This window comes from Xiphophorus maculatus, chromosome 8 (assembly GCF_002775205.1).
Source record: "Xiphophorus maculatus strain JP 163 A chromosome 8, X_maculatus-5.0-male, whole genome shotgun sequence".
Taxonomy (NCBI): Eukaryota; Metazoa; Chordata; class Actinopteri; order Cyprinodontiformes; family Poeciliidae; genus Xiphophorus; species Xiphophorus maculatus.
Window position 1 is genome coordinate 12,321,732 of NC_036450.1, and position 19,429 is coordinate 12,341,160.

At 37.0% G+C, this 19,429-nt stretch overlaps 1 protein-coding gene across 1 annotated transcript; it reads left to right on the forward strand.

The window, feature by feature from the left end:
• Positions 1 to 189: 189 nt before the first annotated feature.
• ndufa8 (NADH:ubiquinone oxidoreductase subunit A8) lies at positions 190 to 4,893 on the forward strand. Its single transcript, XM_005810013.3, has 4 exons — positions 190 to 376; positions 2,040 to 2,203; positions 3,564 to 3,729; positions 4,355 to 4,893. Exons 1-4 carry the CDS (start codon positions 326 to 328, stop codon positions 4,490 to 4,492), a joined length of 519 nt encoding a protein of 172 aa, XP_005810070.1. The 5' UTR covers positions 190 to 325; the 3' UTR covers positions 4,493 to 4,893.
• The last annotated feature ends 14,536 nt before the right edge of the window (positions 4,894 to 19,429 follow it).

The window sequence follows — 19,429 nt, forward strand, 5'->3', positions numbered from 1 at the left end:
TATTGTTACCATGGCAACGTGGTAAGGGTTACGCTTTGCTTAGCCAACTGCTCAAAACAGTAAAAATAAAACAAATGCCAAGCGAAAAGATTACTTGTTTTTAATTTTTCGTAAATAAGTTCTTTCAAAAAAAAAATTTAAAAATCATTTAAGATTTACACGTAGCTCGTACGTGACTGCGTCATCAGGATGACGACGACGTAAGCTGACCTTCCTCTCTGCGGCCTTGTCGTTCTCGTCCCTGAAACAGACGAGGAGGACGTTGAATGGTTTTCTCGGCCGTGTTTGATTTTAGTCGCCTGAATTAGAAAACCAGCAGCTGGCCATGCCGACAACACTGGAAGTACCGACTCTGCAGGACCTGAAAGTGGATGAGGTAAGCAGTGGCTACTGTTACTAAGAGAAGGCATGGTAGCCAACTAGCAAGCTAACCGGCTAGCTGCTAAAGCTGTCCCATTGAAGTCATATCGGTGAAAGTCAGTTACAAGGATTGCAAGATGAATTATGTATAAATGAAATTACTGTGTGCACGTCCAAAGTAAAAACTCGAAAATGTACGTATGTCCTTCTGAAGGAACGATAACGTTGGTTTGCGGCACGACAAACAAGTCACATTTCACATTCTGCTTCTTATTAAGTAACAATGACTTTATAGAAACTACTTTACATCCTTCGTTGAATTGGATTTGCAATTCAGGTGGCTTCGTTTTGGCAAAAAAAAAAAAAATCTGTCCTTGAAATTCAGGTCATCGCTGTCAGTAGTTCAGGTCAATGTCAACACTGAGATAAACTGGAAGCTTTCTGTAATTCAGTAGTTGTTCAATTTACGAAACACTTGACGATATTTGTCGTATTCACATATATAAAACCATTATTAATGCAGCAAATCTGTTACCTTTATTAATATGACAGAACTTGTGCAGAATTATTTAACAATTGCGAGCAAGTTTTTTACTTCATTGTTTTAGCATATGCCTGTCTTGTCTTTATTTTGTCTGTGTTTTTGCAGTTTACTCAAGCCTGCGCTAAGAATGGAAGTTTATTTATACATTTACAGATACAAAGTTGTGTACCACCTTCAGAAAAAGGCATATGACAAATATTCTTTGATTGCAGTAGGATTTGTGAAGTTTCATAGTTGTTTATTTCTACAAATATTTTAGCTGCAAAGGATAGTGTATAAAAAAGTGAAAATGGAACTTTTCTCTTAATATACTCTTGTAATCGACTGTAAGAGCATTTGAAGAGACTTTCTGAACACCTATCCTTTTCCTGCTCACAAAAGTTTAGGGAAAAAAGACCAGTGCACAATATGACAACGCTATGATGTGATTTGCACCCTAAAACATTTGTCTGTATAGTTTTATAATTTTGAAAATTAAAGGGGGAAGGTGGGACATAAAAAAACAAAAACAGTATCACTTTAAATTCTAAGAAAGTAAATAAAACCCATGCACTGCATAACTTAATTTAATTGTTCATGTTTTCAGGAAGTAACTGAGAGCAAGGAAAATACACATTCGAAAACATCTTAAACATATTAACTTTACATTTCCCGTTAAAGCACACACTAACAGTGGTGGTGTTTTATTTGCTATGTGTTTTACATGTCAACTAATCCAGTAACTTATTTTAGTGAAGAAGAAAAATATCTGGGATCAAATAGTTGACAGATTAATCCACTGCTTTGTTAGTTAAACATCTGTGGGGAAAAACGTTTGAGGTGATTGTGGGGAACATAGATTTTCTTAAAACATAGATCGCATATTTTTTTGCATTGTCTTTTTCTTAAAATTAACTTTTCTCCTTGAACAAGAATGTAAATGAATAATATTACAAGGATGAAACTTTTAAAATGGCACATTCCCTAAATTCTAGATCTGCCTTTAATCGACACACCTTTGTTTATTCATCTCTCATTCAGGAGCAAAAATTTTAGGCTGCATGAAGGGGCTAAAAAAATGAATTATTTTGACCTTTTTTTTTTTGGTCGTTTTTTTCTGAACCCCTCAATGTTTTGTCATTCTTTTTTGCTTTAGGTAAATGTCTCATCTGCAGTTCTGAAGGCTGCTGCACACCATTATGGCTCCCAGTGTGACAAACCCAATAAGGAGTTTATGCTCTGTCGCTGGGAGGAGAAAGACCCAAGAAAGTGTTTACAAGAAGGGAGGAAGGTCAATGAATGTGCACTTAACTTCTTCAGGTAACTTTACTTATTCAGCATTTTATGTTTTTGATACCTAATTCATAAGAATGGAAACCGTGCCTGGCGCATTTACCCAAAATCTATCAAAGATGACATTTAGAAAGATTAGTTGACTAACTGGTTTCTTGAGTTCATGGTTCATATTTAAGGGTAAAAAATAAGTGTGTAACAATTTTCTTTGCCTTTTCAGAGGAAAAATTCTTATTATATTTGAGAGAATTCAACACTGTGTTGATTGTGAAGAATAATTACATTTTCAGATTTAAAAATTGCATGCCTGCTGTCATCTGCAAAATGGATCCTAGGTCCTATGCTCAGAGAGTGATTAAAGATGTGGCTGAATGCTGGAGCCAACACAGTGCAGACCTTAGGAGTCCATATGAAACTCTGGTCATAAGAGGTTTGTGGTCAGAGTTTGTATGTTTCTTACTCAGTGATGGACATGTGGGAAGAAAATGTGGTCTGAAGTTGCAAATGTTCGTCCTAGATAGTTGTTTTTATGGACTTCAAAGCTGTTATATAGATTGAAGATTTAAAAAGTTTCAGGTTTTGTGTCTTGTTCTGCAATTAGGCTTTGCAATTTATTATGGGCTGTAGAGGTTTGTAACAAAAACTAGTGCTGAACAACAGTAGGAGAAAAAGCTGGTGAGATTTTAGGTTTTAGGATTGATGATGTAAGGTTCATGTTTTATGAAATATTTTAGAAATTCAACCTCAAACAGTTTATATGGTGTTTTTTTTCATAATGTGGCAGATTGACTTGTTGAAAAGGGCAAAGTTTAATGCTGTTTATATAGCGGCTGTCTTTAAATTTGAAAGTAGTTCCACATTTCTGCACATATGGCGATAAGACATTTTACACCTTGATAATGAGTTATAAAAAATAGTTTTTATAAAAGTAAATTTACCAACTTCAAAATTTTGGTTGAACATTTGTTTACTTTATGTTTTCTGAGACACATTTTGATGTCAACAGTTGGTTTCCATTGTGTAAAAGGTAGTCCCAAAAGCTGGAACCATGCAACTATGGGTCTTTTTTTCATGTGTTTATTATTTGTCATCTTATATGGGAGTCAGCATTTTCCAAGTCTGAAAAAATACTGTAATTTTGACAATATCTACAACAATAAAATTGGTCCGACCTATTTGGACGTTTCTGAACAATATATCTAGTTTTTAAAGAAAAATGCCTCCAGTTTTACAGCAGTATGTCACTTGTCTGTTGCTTTGATGTTTTTCTAGGTGACAAACATCATCTCTGAAAACCAGAAAAAAAAAAACTTTTTTCTTTGCTGACAATTGTGAGTCATACTTGGCAGTAGATTGAAATATAATTGCATGTCTGTATACATCTCAGACAAATCAAGGGAAACTGTGCTGAGTCCTTCACGGAGTACTGGACCTGCTTGGATTACACCAACCTGACAGAACTACGTCACTGCCGCAAACAGCAGCAAGCTTTTGACAGCTGTGTCCTTGATAAGTTGGGCTGGGTGAGACCTGACCTGGGAGATCTATCTAAGGTGAGACAGACGAATGTACTGTGATTCTTTATTTGTGCTGATTATTACGCACCCCAATACAAAATGTTCACCATCTGAGAACCTTGAGTAAAATTGACACTGTTTCAAAATCTGATGGTATTACTAAAACATATTTTATGATCTAATTGCTTTTAATGAACAGAAACGTTGTGTCTGACATTCATTTTTACTCTAATTTTGATATAGAGATTTATGATAAATCTAATAAACACCATCTACATGTTGTTCTATTATGTACATTTGGTAATTTTGCAATATGTTAAACCTGTTTTGCCATTTTACTCTTCATAGAGTAGCACAAAGAGTGTTACTGAGTATAAACTGACTTTCCTGGTTAATTATTTGGATTCTGTAACTGGCAGCCAGCCAGCACCAGGCCATTTAGTAAACAGTACAAAGCTGCTTGTAGATTACCAAACCATATTAATATTTTTAAACAAACAAATGAGCTTTTCTTATAAGCGATAGACAAATCTTTTCTCATTTTAAAACTTTGATATACTGTGATAATGGTAACCTGTTCATAAAGACATGATTGCTTCTGCAATGAACATCTAATAAACCTTTGATTTTTTATTTTTTTTTTCCATTTGCTTTCTGACAGGTAACCAAAGTGTCAACTTCGCGGCCTCTCCCAGAGAACCCCTACCACTCTAGACCACGTCCTGAGCCCAACCCGACCATCGAAGGCAACCTGGAGCCTGCCAAACATGGCAGCAGGTTATTTTTCTGGACCTGGTGAAACGGCACTAGGAGAAAAAAAAAAAAATCTATCACCCTCCAAAGTCATGGTTTCTGTCCAAAAACAGTTAGGCTAGCTATGAGCATCCATGTAATGATGATGATGATGATGATATCAAGTGGTTTAAATCACTCAGGTGTGAGCGTTTTACACCTTTTTCTGTGGATGTGGTTGGATTTGGACAGGACTCATGTCTGTACAGCCTTTTTAAAAGCAGCACCGCACCGTCTTTGTCAAACAGTTTGATGAAGGAAAGAAAAACAGATGATTGGCAGAACAAAATAAATCAGTTCATGCAGCTTTCTGAAACATTTCTGTAAATGTAATGAGTGAACAAAAACAACAAGTTTCGTCCAATGTGTCAAAACAACATTGTTGTTTAAATAAAGATTTAAATTATATTTCTGGAATTTAATGAGTTTTTTGTGTCTTGCTTATTACTTGTTACTCACATGACCCACATTAAACTTTCTGTAACCGTAGCATCAGGTATTTAGAGTTGTAATTGTAGAGCTGTGTTTTGCCAGAAAGATTCAAGCTGAAGTTAAAGGTCAAAGCTCAGGGTCAGTACCTGCAGCCAGCGAGAAAGAGGCTTCTGCTTCCTCCCTTTCTCTCGGCGCTCTTCCTGCCTCTGACCTGGACTGGAAGAAGACCAGAGGGGCAGTGTGCACAGATTCACAGCAAAGGTATGTTATTGCCGACGGCACGTGTGCACAAACACACTTCGGTGACCTCGGATCCAAGGAGAAGTGAGGCCAAGTCAAAGACGCGCTGGCCTGTGGAACATGTGGGACCGTGCCAACTCTCACACACAGGCGCTCACGTATGACAGAGACTGAGTTCAAGCAAAGGAACACACAGTCTCTATTAAAAAGTATTCACCCCCTCGGATGGTTTACCCTTTTATTGCTTTAACAAATCAATCAGGATCAACAAAATGTGGCTTTTTTTGACAGAAACATTTTCAGAAAAACCCTTTTAATGTCAAAATAAAAACTCAGTTTTACAAAATAATGACAAAAAATATTTAATTGATTTGTAAAAGCATTTAGAAATAAAACATCCAAGGAAGGTGTGCAGGTTTTCCAAGGTGTACCCCTCCTCTTGTCTGATGACTGATGGAGGTAGGCACCACATAATGGGTGGAGAGTCATTTGTCTCCCTTTGATTCCCTTCAATTTTAACTTACTGTCTTCAGATCACTCACTTAGTAGTCTAGACTTGTGTAATTTAATATCAATTTAAACAGTTTTTCAGCAGTAACCCATAAGAACTATGGAGGAGCTGCATTGATCCACAGGTAAGGTGAAATAACCACATTTTTATACCACAACTTTCTCTTTATCATGAATACATTCCATGTTCAGCAGAGAAAAGTCAACATAAATTTCCAATGGCTCCTATGTGAGTGTGTACTGTTTTATTTTTTTCAATGCAGGTAGTATTTCATCAAGTTTACAAACGAGGTGTTGGTGACAGCAGTTGCAGAAATCCCCTCGCAAGGTGTGGTCTCGATCTGCAGCTTGCACAGGAAATGTCTGACAGACCCTCTTCTGACCTGGACAGACAGACAAAGAGAGAAGGGATGCAGAGGGGAACAAAGGTGTGGACAGAGGGAAGCGGTAAGGAGAAGGGGGTGTTACTGGCAAGAAGTGGCAAACAGAAAAAAAGGGGAGGAAAGCAAAAAAGAGGAGGATATACTGGTGAAGAATGATAGAAAATAATGAAACTACTAAACTGAAAGAAAGCTGAGAGTAAAAGTCAGGAACAATTTCAAAACAGATTGATGATAGATAAAGAGTAGGGGCTCAGAGGTTGTTCAGGGGCCGGCGGTGAGGCCCGGGGCTCGTGGCAGGCCTGTCTCCATGCGACTTGCAGGAAGCGGGAGGTCATCAGTGTTTGACACAGGACCGCCACAGGAAGGGGGCTCTGGCACAGGAAAGAAATACAATACAAAGTTCTTTTAAAGCTACAACCCGCCTCGGAGACTGACGCGTTAAAACACTGAAGCAGCTTGGCTTGTTCATGTGTCAATATCTCTGTTGTCTTGCAGAATGAATGTTTGAAATGTTCATCTGTTAACCAGAAACCCAGAGAAGATTTTTTTTTCAATAATATTGAGAATGTACATTTGTTCAGAAAATTTCTAAAAAAAACACTTTCACATCAGACATTTTCAGCTTGCTTATTTGTCTGAAACACTACCTTGAAATGTCCACATCTGTTGCATCAGGACTTTTAAGAACCAACAATATGTGGGCATATTTCACTAGACAAACTCTGAAATGTAGGTGCTTTTGATTTGTTTATGTTGGCGCTCCCTCCTTCCTACTGGCTCTGATCTTTAGACACTACACACTGGTGAGTGTTACTTTCATGTGTCCCATTATCCCCCCCCTCCTCATGTTGCACAGGTTGGCTTTGAACTACTATGCAGGTTGGCGCATAAAGCACATGCCCACCAGGTCACAAGTACCACCACTGCATCCCCAACCAGCACTTAAGGGGATTACTAATCTGAGAGCTTCAAAAGATTAAGCTTCTACAGGAAACAGGAGTGCAGAAAAGCTCCATCTACCAGATGACATTGGTCTAGGGAAAGCATTCCCTACTCCTCTTGTAACCATGAGATGTTTGAGGGGTTTATTTCATGTTCAGACTATTTTAAATCACTCCACAACAAATCAATGAGATGAAGATCCGGGCTTCAACTTGACCCGTGACTTTCCATTTTTTTAATTCCAAGCAAATCCTTGGCGGATTCACCGATATATTTTGATAGATCCTAATCATGTAGCAGGCTCCAGTTACTGTTCAGCTTTAATTTCTTCACAAATGGTTTCACATTTTCTCTCTGATTCAGGGTGGAACTCGTGGTAATGGTAAGAGTTAGTCCAGTTCTGCTGTGGTTAAAGCTTTTTTAAAACCCTGCAAATTTGAACTCTGCTGGTGTGAGTTTTTGCCCCTGGAATGCTGTATTTTATTTACACCAAACATGCAATTGCCTCTGGTGTCCAATTATTTTCCTTTTAGACTCAAATGTCCAAAAAACATCATTCCAGAGATCCTGGACTTTGTCTTATGTTTTTTTTCCCCAGCAAAATTCAGTCTGGACTTTATGATTTTCTTGCACAGAAAATGTTTTCATGAAAGTTACACTTGAACAGTCTCTTTCTGATTGTACAGGAATCCACCTTTATATCAAGAGCTGAAAGCACCTGCTGAGTCTTCTTTTAGCATCTTGCAGTCTGCTTTCAGGATGAACAACTGTACTAGGCATGAGTGCAGTTGTTTTGATCGTCCTGCCCCTGGAGGACAATCAAACTGTGATTGTGATTGACTTCAAGTGTCTTTAATTCCTCATCAGACTCATGTGATGCTACAGTCTACAGTTTTGAAAAATGCAGAGAAGCAATGTTCTAATGTCCACCTAATCAACTATACCAAAGTCTAACTTTAACCATTTTAAGCTTGAAAAAAAAAGTCAAAATATCCTAATCCATTCCTTAGTAAAAAAATGCATTTCTTTTAGTTACATTTCACAGAAAAAATTAAAGGTCTTTAGTTGTATTGCTTATTGATGTATATTTAATCTTCAGCTTGGCCTATTGTTAAAACTGAAATTTAATGTCTGTAAAGTACGTCAGAAAACACACAGGATGTTGTAAGGTGTCCACATTGTTCCATATGACTGCATATATTTGAGTGTGTGTGTAAACATGTATAACCCTGTGTGGATTAGAGAAAATCCTTCTCAAACTCAAACTTGCAGGCCCAATTCTTGCATCTAATTGCAGTCGCTTGCATAATTATTTTAGTCCAGACAAGGAACAGTTCAAATACTAAGTCATCAAAGCCACAAAGCCTGTATGTAGCCTAAGCTGAGTTGTTTTAAGAAGCAGCCTTTGACACGTCAATGAAAATAATTTGAACTGCGTTTTAAGTAGTCCTCACAGTTGCTTTAGGTAATCTTGGCTTCTTTTTTTCAGGTATCTGCTTTACGACAATGACATGCACACAGTTTTAGCCGAAACTGAGCTGATTCACACTGGTCCTCCAAATCAGGATGGTGACAGAGTGATGACCATAGCTTGTGTTTTGCATTCCAGCTCGGCACGCTTCACAGCTGCTCTTTCACACTGCAGTTTTGCCTCTGAATGCCACTCTTAAGATAACATTTAGCAACTTCTAAGGTCTCAGTCGAGGTGTGTGTCAGCTGAAGGCAAGACAGTGCAGGAGAGCCTTCGCTTCATGGCTCACCAATGAAGCTTGGTCACACGCACACCGTAACATCCCGGCTCAGTCATACAGAGTTGCACAAAAGCAGTGGGGAAAAGAAAAAAAAGGACCAGCATACACATTAAAAGCAGTGGCAGGAATCTTTCTTGCATCCACGATTAAATCTGCAGGACACCGCTTTTTCAAGTAGAGAATTTAATGATAATTAGAAACTTTTGAAATGACCTTGCCAAGAGGGATTTTCAGAGGACTCAACTTTGTTTATTTCACGTGTTTAAAAATAAAACTCCAACCATTTCTTTTCTCTACATGTTTATTCTGTGGTATCTGAGCAAATGGACTAATGTAGCATGTGATGAAAAGAGATGTCAAAATGACAGCCCAGCCTGTTGTCACACAGCTTAACACTCAAGAAGCTGTGGTTGGTGATCCATATAGAACACTGTTTATTTTTCTGCAGGTGTGTATGTGTGCTTGAGTACAAGTAGGTGTATGATGGATATAAAGTGCTTGCAGCCTTATATGTTGCATTTCTATGTGTAGGAAAGTTCTGAAATGTGTGTGAGTGTGTGTTGCTGCTGCTCCTTTTGGGCTGGTGTGTGTTTATCTTGGCCAGATCCCAGACCTTCATCACTTCTCCGCTGATAGCTCTATTCCTCCATCCCTCTGTCCCTCCGGCTATTTACAAGTCTACCGCAGACTGCCTCTCCTCGCATGCCAACATCCTATACTTTTTTTCTCTCTCTCCTCTCTCTTTCCAAAAAAACCCTCCCCTTTCTTGCTCTTCCTGTTCTCAGCCAAGCAGATTAAATCCCGACTGAGTGTATATCCATATCCATCCTTGACTCATTTTTTCCTTTGTATTATTGATTGTTTATATGCTAATTGTCCCTTCCTGTTCTCCATGTGGAGACTAAAATACTCCTAAAGTAAACTTTCTGTTGACTTGCATTAGACAAAAAGTCAAGACGCTTCCCATAGCCGATGTGACAGTTTTGTTTGGGAATTGCATTCAGTGCATTCAACAAAATGTTTTTTTTTTCATAATTTGTAGTTGAAATAAAATGTGTATACACTACATAAAAAGATAGGTAAAATAGAGACTGGCACCTACAATACTACCAAATCAGTCACAAAAAGGCTTGAGGACCATAAGAAATAAGCAGCAGCAGCAAAAAAAAAAAAAAAAAACAGTTTTAGAGAGACCATCACAACTCATTAATATCAGTCTCATAGAACATTTTAGACAGAGCTAAAACAGTACAAGCAAGGAGCAGGATACAAACCTGACTCAATTACACAAATCCTACAGTTTAAAAGGCAATTGTGCCAAATACTAAGAAAAATTGTGTAAACTATAAGATTTGAAGAAAGTATTTTAAAAATCTCAATGTTGTCTCTCAGTATTTCTTTGTATTTGTGCAGATCTCACTCATAAACCATACTGTAGACATGCAGTGGGATGGAACCTCCCTCTACTGAACCACACAAACAAAAATAAAGGGAAAACAATCTGAAGTGTGTTTTGTCTGTGGCACATGTAGAGGATTGTTTATGGATATTCTACTGTTGGAAAGCACAGGAACTCCTTGTGAGTTAGCAGAGTTAACACCAGAGAAGAGTCATATGTCATTGTAAGGTCTTAGGGGATACACGTTGGGGGTAAAAATCTTTAAGATAATATTTGAACACACACACACAAAACAACTTGAAGCAAATGCAACAAGTTTCTTTGAAAAGAAAAACCCTATTTGCAAGCAATACCTTGATTTATTTACATGTTCACTTCACTATGAGGGACTTTCTTCCACTTCTCCACCAAACAGTATCCATATTGCTTAATATGTACAGTGATTAAATACAGTCTGTGTGGCACATGCTCATAATTTTAAATGTGTTGTAAAGACTTAACTTTTTATAGTTTTTATTTTCTCACACTGTTTTTTATGCGGCTAGGCCTTTCAACGACTGAATTGGATACATAGATCTGTTGGTTAATACACAAGATACCAATCTAGAAGCACAATGGCTAAATACCAAATCTTCTTTGTTCTAATAATTTAAAGCAGAATTACTTTTTTTTTTCATTGAGCAGAGACTAGAGGACAGGAATGAGCACAGATGAAATTACGTCATAATATATCAAACCGATCACAAGAAAATAACTGCGATTATTTCTTTGTGGTATTAAGGATTTTTGTCAGTATATCTTATGCAATAGAAATCCAGTTAATTTCCATTTAAATGGTACCATATTTGTAAAGAAAATTAATTTGTGAGTGGTGTAGCAGAGTTTAGTTTGAGAGTTAGCTGATGAAAGGCTTGGTGGAAGTAGCATGATGCTGTGGGGCAAAATCTCCCTGATTCTGTAATCTCATCTCTCCATTCCTAGGGATGAGTTTCCATCCTCAAGAAATATTGATGCTTTCACTCATAGAGTCGAGAGGATGCAATAGTCTGCCTTCATTCCTGACCTCAATCCTACTGAACATGTGTTGGATCACTTTAGGTTCTGTTTTTGTCAGAATCTAATTGGCTGACTTGTGACAAATGCCGTCCTACAGTGGTGGATGACTATTGCTGGTGACCAGCAAAAAGAGGAGGCTCCAGGCTTGTTATGCGTAGTATATTGCCAATATATCTTTTTTCTTAAAACATCAATCCTCTGATCAACAAGCGAGACCAAACAGAAGTCAGTAGCAGAATAAGTTGTTTGGCATTGGCAGAGATGATTTTGCAAGTTTTACATGGCCACAACCCACATTTTCAACTTTGCTGCTCAACCCCAAAATGCCTTTTCCATGCAAATGTGGTACCAAACAAAGAAAAAATAAACAGGCTTTCCCAATAGAATACAATTTATTGCCAAAAAGCATTGTTGCAAGAGAGAAATATTCAACATGTAGAAATTTTGATCTTGACTAAATAGATAATTGTTTCTTTTGGTATTTTATGGCACTCAATGTTCAGTCTGAGTGTTGTTCATCTCGGCCTTGAGGGAAAGGGAAAATACCGTTGAGAAATTCCCAGCTATCCCACCTGGTAAACTCTTACCACAATGTCGTGACCTCAGTTCACATTTATTTTAGAAGCGCAAGTCATCTGGGATATTCAGTGTTAATTTGTAAAACTGTAAAAAATTAACAAAAGGTTCTGAAAGGTTACCATTTACATAGTCCAGAATTTTGTAGGCAGGTAAACTTTTTTTTTTTTTTTTAAATGAGGAAAAAACATACAAAAAAATAGACTGGGGAAAATCCAAAACAATAAATCATGGAAGGAATACAGGCTGGTGGCAACAACAGGAGGGGTGCAGAGAGCTGTAAATCTACAAATATGTTAACTTATTAGCACAGGGAACACAGAGAGCAATAAGACATTTTTTTTTGTTGAAAGAAAAATAAACATATAAGTAATGTAATGGTGGTATGCTGCCATGAGAGAAGAGAAACATAAACAAGACACTCAACAATAGGACATGAACCGTTATGGTAAAAGCCATATGAACGCAGTTTTCAAAGCAAGTATTAGCAAACCCAAAATACAGAAAAAAACGTCCCAAATATAGCAAGACATGATGACAAGTTTATAAGGTGCTTGAAGTAATAACGTAAATTATGTTCTTAGAGGAAAACAGGAATTTCTAGATATAAATGTTTCATCCCTGGTGAAGTCCATGCTTTATTTAGGAGGACAAACCATGTCTTTTGCTCCTTGTAACCACTGCCTGTGAAGTCCAACCTTGACAATAACCCGCATCTCCAGATGAATTTAATTCGCAGATTTTTTTTTCATGCATATGCAGTTTAATACATTTTAAACAGATGAATGATTTCAATGACCACTGTAAAACTTAAAATCCCACCCATAAGTCAAAATCATTTCGGAGGAACTTCCCCCTCGTCAGCTCTTATTATTGACTGCTTTCTGACAGTATCATAGCATCAAAGTGACGAGACAGGGATAATGTTGTGTGCACTCAGACACACAGAGATACACATCAGCTGACGTACAGCACTTATAACCCTGCTGGCTGTCTTATTCCCATGGAATCCCCTGGGAAGTTCACATTGCCCCTTATCCTGTTGTGCTTGTGGTTTCTGCTAGGTATACTGCAGCATTCTTCCACTGTGTGTTCATCTAAACAGAGCTAGTTAGAAAGGACGCGCAGCGGCAGGGGCTGCACGGCTGTGGCAGGTCTCCTCTGGGTGGTTCCTATGTGACACGGAGCTCAGAAAGTTTTGGGTTTCCTACGCATGTCAAGGTAAATTAACTGCTTCCAGCGCCGAGTCTGCTCTGATGCCCTGGTGGGCTATCACTCACAATACTTTTCCTCCCTCTCTGGCCGCCTCCCATACACCACCTAGTATGCAATGCCACATAATACAACCTCTGACAATCGTCCCGAGTTCAGATGTCAGGTTTTTCCTATTATAGACTCTGTCGGGCCTCACATCCTGCTGTCTTGTGCTCCGTTTTCCACTTGTGTCACAGTGTGTCAAAGCCCAGTATTCACTTGTCATCTTTAAAATTGTATGAATTAAAAGTATGACTTTGCCAGACCTTAAATGTTTGCAGTTTCTTAAATAGAAAATGGAAAGCCAAATTTCATTGTACTCAATTTAAGTCGTCATATAGCTCCATGTTATATCCATCCTGAGATAGTGTCCTATCTAATGCTTGCTTGCTAATGTTATTTTTGTGCTAAAATCACTTATCCTTAACTTTCTGCAATTTCCTATTGTTTCATTAAAAGACCATTCCGCTTACAAATTTCTGCTTTTGTTGTTTTTTGTAAGATCATTATCAGGTTGCCACACACAGGAAAGCTGAGTAAATATAAAAAGCAGTTTTCAAATAATTGTTTTCATTTGTTAAGGAAAAATGAAGCTGTCACACCCACCCTAGCCCAGTATGAAGGTGTCTGATTCCTGCTTATTAAATCATGAATCAATTGTAATTACCAATGTGTTGTTGGTGCAACTTCACAAGGCACAACCAGGTTTGGTTAATGCCAGACTTGTAAAACCAAGACATTATGTAAATGGAACCTGTCTGACAACATGAAGTAGGCTAAAACATCTCAAAAGCAACACATCTTGCCTTGATGTATAGAAACTCTATCGGTTTGGAAGAGTTACATATTTAAGGATTTGAGCTCCAGCAAACTGCCGTGAGAGTCAACACCCACAACCGTGAACCAACCAATATTTGATATTAATCGATGACTGATCCAGGAGATCAAAGAAGAACTCCAGCACAACATCTAAATAATTGCTGGCCTCTGTTACCTGTGTTAAGATTAGTGCTCATGATTCAATATTAAGACAATTGAGAGTTCTAAGTCAAAACACGCTGCAGACGAAACAAAGGCAAATGTCCAGCTAGCATTACCCCTAAACTGATCTTGATGACCCCCAAGATAACAGGAAAATATTGTGTGGACTGATGAGACAAAAGTGGACCTTGTTGGGATGTCTGGCATAAAACTACATAGCCATTTTAATACAAGAACATCAAACCAGCCATCAAATGTGACAATGGCAATGTAAAGATCTGGGACTTCTTTGCTGCTTGACTTGCTGTAAATGGCAGAACCAAGAAATTTGCTCCTAATTTGAGACAATTTCTGTTTTCACAGAGAGTCAGGTTGGTTTGGAAAGACTATTCCATTTTTAGGTAAATAATTGTATTACTTAAAATAGTTATTTTTTTATTAATTATTGCTGTCTTAGCATGATATTACAACTTGTTTGAGAATTCAAAATATTTAATTGTAACAAAAAAAACATAAGGTGGGATATCTGTAAGGAGGCAAATACTTTCTCCTTGCATTGGATTGTAATTGCTATGTAGCAAATTTTTTGTTCTTTAAGTAAATATGATCATATGTGTTAAAGGTTTTTGTACCAAGAATCAAAGTCCTTTCTTTTCACCCAGGAGTTGTTTTTTTTTTACCACCAAAATAAACACACAGCATTTTCAGGTTTACCTAGGCTGTTGGCGTCTTTTGCTACACCATGTTACTACACTGATTCTTAATTGTGAATGTAGTCAGTTTGTGAGTCAAAACTAAAATAACTTTATACTACAGAAAAATAAACTGACAGGGATTTTTCCTGAGAGGAAACCTTTAGTTTACCATATGACATGTTTCTTAATAGTGCTAAAGTGTTCAGTGTTCTTTAAATAAACAATGTGGAGTTTTGCATAGTGGGGCATGAAAGAATGCAGAAGTCTCGCTGCCCCTCTCGCACACATGTCAGCAATTTGGCTGCCTTGTGTATTTTGGATGTTGAAGAAAAAAAGGAGCATTTCAAAGTAAACGAAAGAAGGAAAGTCTTATCCGCCTGGCAGCTGCGCTCTGGACAAAATTGCTTTCAGCTGATGCGCCGCTGCTCAAACCTGCTTGGGTAATGTCAAGTGATGCATTGCAATCCTGAGAAAACAACAGAGACAAAAAAATAAATAAGAAGGAAAAGAAAGGTTGGAAAGTTCCAGTGTGCGTTCAGGCAAAGCCCACAAATGCTTCATATAAAAACACACTCATGGAAAACTTTCTTTTGTTCTCAGTGTTTTCTTTTATTTGCAATTAATCCTATACAAATACATATTATTAATGGCACCTTGCACACAAGATTTTATGCATTTCTAAGTACCTTGCAAGATTTTGGAAGGATAATGAAAACACTAATAAAGAACTATTGTGTGTGTGAGGTCTGAAGAAGAAAGTAGAGATAAGTAGAGATACTTTAAAATTATCTTTATTTTAGATTAAAAGAAGGTGATAAATATGTTCTTCCAGCATTCTTTAAGCTAATAGGTTAAGAACAGAATTTAACTTTCCACATTTAATAGAGGTTAAAGATTAAAAGTCCAGCACTATTATCAACAAAGGTTTGAAAAATGACAATGAGATTTTACTCAGCTGTCTTTATTTCATTTTCCTCACGTGGTTTTCCTGCTTGAACAGAAACTGAGGTGTTTTCTTATATTTTCAGTCTGTTTCTTAAGGTTTTCAGTTTGCCCTTCGTAACCTATAGGAAGTAATCATTTCTAATAACTTTAATATGCTCTGAGTGGCCATGCAAATGTTAGGAGAAATCTCTAGATTCCTGCAATTAACTTTTGGCAAGTACTGATACAGATATTACCCAAACAAAGCAGCAGACATTTCATGTGTGCTTGGTCGTTCAGTTTTACAAAGCTACATGAAGCTTTGATGGTAGAGAGATGTCCTGCTGAATTTTTTATGAAAAACTACATTTGTATTTGCAATCAGATATTGCAATTTTTGGCATGTCTGGTAATGATATGTGAAAAAATTATTTGTACAAGCATAATAAAAACATTTTCAAAATTCAAACCTTTTAACTTTTTCATTAAGGGGAAAAGCTAGTTTTTAAAAAGCATCTTTGAAAGGTAACTAACCTTTCAAACATCTTAACCTTTCACTAATTAAAATGTGAGGTATTTCACATGAATTTTTTTAAAATGCTTTCTTTAATTTTTTTAAGGTGATACTGCCTGCTTCCACAGAGTCAAACTTTGAAGGGAAAGTTGCTCACTTATTCTGCAAAATAGGAAACAGAGCAACATGCCAGGAAGGCAGATCTGTGCTACTCTTCATTAGTAAAGAGATGCCAACAGAACATAGCTGCTCATCTCAATGTCTCATATCTACACTCATAGCAAAAACCAAGATGTTTCAAAGAACTGAATAAAAGTTTGTATTTTCACCAAAATAGTGAGGATGATAAGCAAAATCTCTAAAGATCTCTGTTTGAAAACTGTAGCAAAGAATTGTGTCTTGCGGCAAAGTATACCTAATAACAAAAACCTTTCAGAAGTTTATAGGGGGCTATATCTATAACATACTCTAATGCTATTCATAACCCTTAAAAAAGTAATTATTTACATTTAACACAATGTAAATATAACATAAATTTATAAAGCAGGCAAAAATGTTTATATACATATTATTATTTTTTTCTAATTTGTACAATTTTGTTCAGCTGTAAATGCCTGAAAACTGAGGCATTTAGGCATGATTATAGAGCTAGATTATGGTACTCTATATAACATTATTGCTGTTTAGGACCAATGCAATCGTTATTATTATTATTATTATTATTATTATTATTATTATTATTATTATTATTATTATTATTATTATTATTATTATTATTATTTATTTATTTATTTTCAATACTTCTTTTGTTTACAATTTACAATTTTGTATATTGCTGGAATTTTCATTAATTTTGTCACAAAGTTTTGAGATTTTTCCATGTGCAACTAATTTATAATATTTATACTGGAGCTCACATTGAGCTGTATGTTGAACTTATAATGAAATGTTAAGAGATCTGGATTGGCTATATTCTCATAGTTATAATTTATACTTCCAAAATAAAATTTTTCCATTCTTTACATTCCATTAAGTACCATTAGGAACATTTGTGAAGACTTTCTAAGAATACTTAAACACATTTTAATGGCCTGCAAATGTGCTTATAATGCATCATGGACATGACCCTCATAGGGACTGTCACATATTTTTCTTCCATTAAAATATACACTGAAGGCCACCCAACGGAAATGAAGGAAAGTTTATTGGCTTTAATAAAAAGCACATGATACCCCTTAAGGCAACTTGATTGTAAAACTATTATTTAATGATGTCTCAAAGCGGAATGTGAAACTTTAGATTCACTGCTCTGTTCAGCTTTTAAATGTGAAAATAACAGACCACTAAAGTCTGCTAAAGACTCACTATTCTAACCTTGACGGTTTTCCCCCTCGAACTCTCTCGGATAATTGTGCAAAAACAACAGCAACAGGAAAAAAGAAACAAAATTTGGGAACCTTGGCACAAACCAACTAAGGCAAGCAGACCGGGCCAGGCTGTTTTGTGTTTCCAGAACCCAACAGGTTCACAAACTCTCTCTCTCTCTCTGCCCGTCTATGTTTACATTCTACTGGCAGGGGGAAGCTCGAAGTGTTTGGCTCCCTCTGCACACACTGGGAACTATCAGACAATTCACATTTTAAACTATTTTGATATCAGCTCTATGGAGAGTTGCTGTTTCCCTGAGAACAGGACTGGCCTCTGGGCTCTGGGGCCCGGTCTGCATCACCAGAAGGATAAACAGAAGGCGGAGAGGACAGAGGGCGGGGTTCAAAACACACCCAAGCAATGGGAAGAGTGAGGAAACGTCCATTTTGGTTCCCGCTCTGTTAATGTATTTCTACAGTGAAAACAAACAAGTTGAGTCGCATAGTGAAGCTGCTGCTGTCAATACTCCAAACCTCCTAATTGTGAATTACACTGCAAATGTATCAAAAATGAGAACAACCGTTGAAGTAGAGCCGCAGTGAACTTGAGGTCATGGTTTTCTGGTGAGTGGCTCGATCGCTCTTTGAGGTTAAAGGTGCTGGAATTAGAGGGTGAACTTTCAGTCCTCAGTAATTACGGAAGTAGTTGTTTTTCACTGTGCCCTTGCATTGCCTCAAGGTGTGTGGGTGTGTATATTAACACACATTAAAAATACAGAATTTTTTGGGCGGGCTTTTAACATTTATTTTATTGCAGAAGCATAATCTGTTACACACAAAGCAATCAGTTTACCTTACTTTCTTGCAGCCGGGTGCCAAGATAGACATGGCTTCTTTGACCGATTTCCTGACTTTTTAAATCACCTGTTTTCTTTTCTTTCTGATTTGGAAGAGTTGCTAAACAAAATGCCATTTATCACATTATATTTACACAGTTACACATCAAAATATTAAAAATAAAACAAGTTAAATGGTGGCAAAAAATTTGAAATGCTTCAAATTTATATTACACTGTTTCGGATGTCATTCTCAATTTATTCATTTTTGCAGAATAGATGTATTTAAATTATTTATATTTATTCAGATTTTATTAGATTATTATACGACAGTAAAATACTCGCTAATTTGAAGACTTTTCATACACCTTTACCAGGGCTTCCAAGAAAGGTGGTAGATTTGCACGTTATTCTGGAAATTATTACACTAAATCGTTGATACTTTCTGCTAAATATCCTTTCTACCTGTTCTATCTCAGAATAAAATATATTTTTAGAATCATTTGAGCTCTTCAGACTGAAAGTGTTGCTAATGCGTGTACTTACAGCAACTTTCCAGCCAATCAACAGGCCCACTTCAGGTTTGAATGACCTATTAGCCAAATGTGTTTGTTCAGTGTTTAGTCACTATTACCCTCAGTGTGATCCCTGCACTAAAGGGCTAATGGCTGAAAATTCTCCCCCCATTGAGTTCAGCGTCAAATAATTGATCGCATGTGAGAGCACTGGCACGCGTTTCCTTCTTGTTTTCCTAAAAGAGGTGATATCATGCGCTCAGGCTGCTTGTTCGTCAGTGAGATAGTGTGATTGTTTCCGGTGTCGGAGAAAAAAAGAGAGTAAAGATGGATGAGAGGGCAGCATAATTCTCTGTGAGGTACTGGGTCGGTAAATCACACTTCAAATCATGCACACTTATCGCTAAAATAGATGGAGAATGTGCCAAAATACAGTCAGAACAGGACCTTTTCTACAAGTTGGTATTTTAAATGTTCTGCGATTACGTCAGGAGGAAATTGCTCTTTATCAAAAGCTAAAATAATTTGCTGTAGCCTATGATTTCAATGACTCAAGAGGAAAGACCAGC

Excerpts from the sequence above, each read along its gene's own strand:
- ndufa8 (XM_005810013.3), top strand. The coding sequence starts at position 326 with ATGCCGACAACACTGGAAGTACCGACTCTGCAGGACCTGAAAGTGGAT. Across the intron at positions 377-2,039 it reads AGGACCTGAAAGTGGATGAG|GTAAATGTCTCATCTGCAGT; the intron begins GTAAGCAGTGGC and ends TTTTTGCTTTAG. Across the intron at positions 3,730-4,354 it reads ACCTGGGAGATCTATCTAAG|GTAACCAAAGTGTCAACTTC; the intron begins GTGAGACAGACG and ends GCTTTCTGACAG.